Source organism: Neopelma chrysocephalum, unplaced genomic scaffold (genome assembly GCF_003984885.1).
Source record: "Neopelma chrysocephalum unplaced genomic scaffold, ASM398488v2 Primary Assembly neopelma1_93434, whole genome shotgun sequence".
Taxonomy (NCBI): domain Eukaryota; kingdom Metazoa; phylum Chordata; class Aves; order Passeriformes; family Pipridae; genus Neopelma; species Neopelma chrysocephalum.
Genome location: NW_020922149.1, coordinates 1 through 2,032, shown reverse-complemented (window position 1 = coordinate 2,032; position 2,032 = coordinate 1). Strand labels below are relative to the sequence as shown.

Sequence of the window (2,032 nt, the reverse complement as noted above, 5' to 3'; positions counted from 1 at the left end):
TATGTGTGTGTATGTGAGTTGTATGGCCCCACGCATGTATGTAGGTGCATGTAGGCGGCCTGTATGTCCCTGAGCGCGCCCACGCTCGTCCCGTCTGTCCCCGTGTGCCACCCACACCCGTACGGGCCGCGGGGGCCGTGTTTGGGGTGCGCGCGTACCGTATGTACGGCTCGTACCGTAAGTACCGTATAGGGGCGCACTCGGCGCGCCGCTGCTGCCCCCTGGCGGGTGGGAGGGAGCGCGGCCCCGCAGCGCCACCTGGCGGGAGAGCGGGGAACTGCAGCCCGGACACACGGACAGGACAGACGGACACGGGGACACGGGGACACGGGGATACAGGGATACAGGGACAGGACAGACGGACACGGGGACACGGGGACACGGGGACACGGGGATACAGGGATACAGGGACACAGGGACAGGACACATGGACACAGGGATACAGGGACGCACGGACACACAGACAGGACAGACGGACACGGGTACATGGGGATACAGGGATACACAGACACACGGACAGGACAGACGGACACGGGGACATGGGGACACAGGGACACAGGGATACAGGGACACAGGGACACAGGGATACGGGGATGGAGGGATACAGGGACACGGACACACAGGCACATGGACACATGGACTATGGACATTTGGACACAGCATCCACAGACACAGGGACACATGGACAGGACACAGGGACACAGGGATATGGACATATGGACATGGACACAGGGACATGGGCACACGGGCACACGGACACACGGACACATGGACCATGGACACATGGACATATGGACCATGGACACGGACTTACGGACACAGACCTGCCTATACACAGACACGGACACACGGACGTGGACACACGGACACACAGACACACAGGCACAGCTCCCCCCCCAACCAGCACCCAGTGAACCCCCAGAGCCCCCCAGGAAAAGCCAGGACAGGGTGGGGGTCACAGGGCTTTAACTGGGGGACAGTGGGGTGCTGTGGGGTGGCAGTGACACGTGGGGCCAGCAATGCCAGGGACGTGGGGACAGCGCGGGGGACACGGGGACAGCGCGGGGGACACGGGGTGGCCCCTCAGCGTGTGATGGGGCAGGTGACCCTGGTGCCCTTCATGCCACAGGAGGCCCCGGGCACCTTGTGCAGGTACTGCTGGTGACGGTCCTCGGCGTAGTAGAAGTCCCGGGCCGGCTCGATGGTGGTGGTGATGTCCCCACGCCGCTGTGTCCCCAGCTCCTAGGACAGTCCCATGGCGGGGGGAGCCTGGAGGGACCCCCCATCCCACTACCCCACACGTGGCACAGCCAGGGCGGGGGCTTGTCCCATGTCCTGGGGTTGGGGAAGGTGGTTGGTGTCCCCAGGGGTGTCTCGGTGCCCCCAGGGTGGGGCCAGGTGTTCCCAGGGGGGCCACAGTGATCCCAGGGTGTGTCCCAGTGTCCCCAGAGGTGCTCTCGATGTCCTGATGTCCACAGGGGGGGTCCCAGAGTCCCCAGAGGCCTCCTCGTGTGACCAGGAGGGATCCCAGTGTCCCCGGGGGGGGTGTCTCTGTGTCCCACGGGTGTGTCCTGGTGTCCCCAGGAGGGTCGTGGTGCCCTCAGGGAGGGCCTTGGCGTCCTTATGGGGATTCCTGGCGTCCCCAGGGAGGGTCTTTGTGTTCCCAGGGGGCTTCCAGCGTTCCCAGGGTGTGTCCCAGTGCCCCCACGGGTGTCCTGGTGTCCAGAGGGGTGATCTCAGTGTTCCCAAGAGGGGTCCCAGTGTCCCCAAGAGGGGGGGGTCTCTGTGTCCCATGAGGGGGTCCCAGTGTCCCCAGGGGCGTTCCCATTGTCACCGGAGGTGTCCCAGTGTCCCAGAGGGGTCCCAATGTCCCCAAGGTGGGTCCCAGTGGCCCTGGGGGGATGTCTGTGTCCCCGGGGTGTCCCAGTGTTCCCAGTACCTGCTGGTACAGGTCCCTGCTCCGGAGGGCAGTTTCCTGCTGCCGGGGGCCCAGGGTGTAGATGACAGAGCGGTACTGGGTGCCCACGTCCTC

General features: G+C 65.1%; 1 protein-coding gene across 1 annotated transcript; it reads right to left on the bottom strand.

The window, feature by feature from the left end:
- Nucleotides 1-949: 949 nt before the first annotated feature.
- On the bottom strand, nucleotides 950-2,029 carry LOC113980278 (peptide methionine sulfoxide reductase MsrA 1-like; the record flags this gene model as incomplete). The annotated part of the gene is made up of 2 exons (XM_027707512.1): nucleotides 950-1,242; nucleotides 1,940-2,029. Coding segments are annotated over 2 exons (249 nt in total), but the record flags the coding sequence as incomplete, so codon positions are not given.
- Between the last annotated feature and the right edge of the window lie 3 nt (nucleotides 2,030-2,032).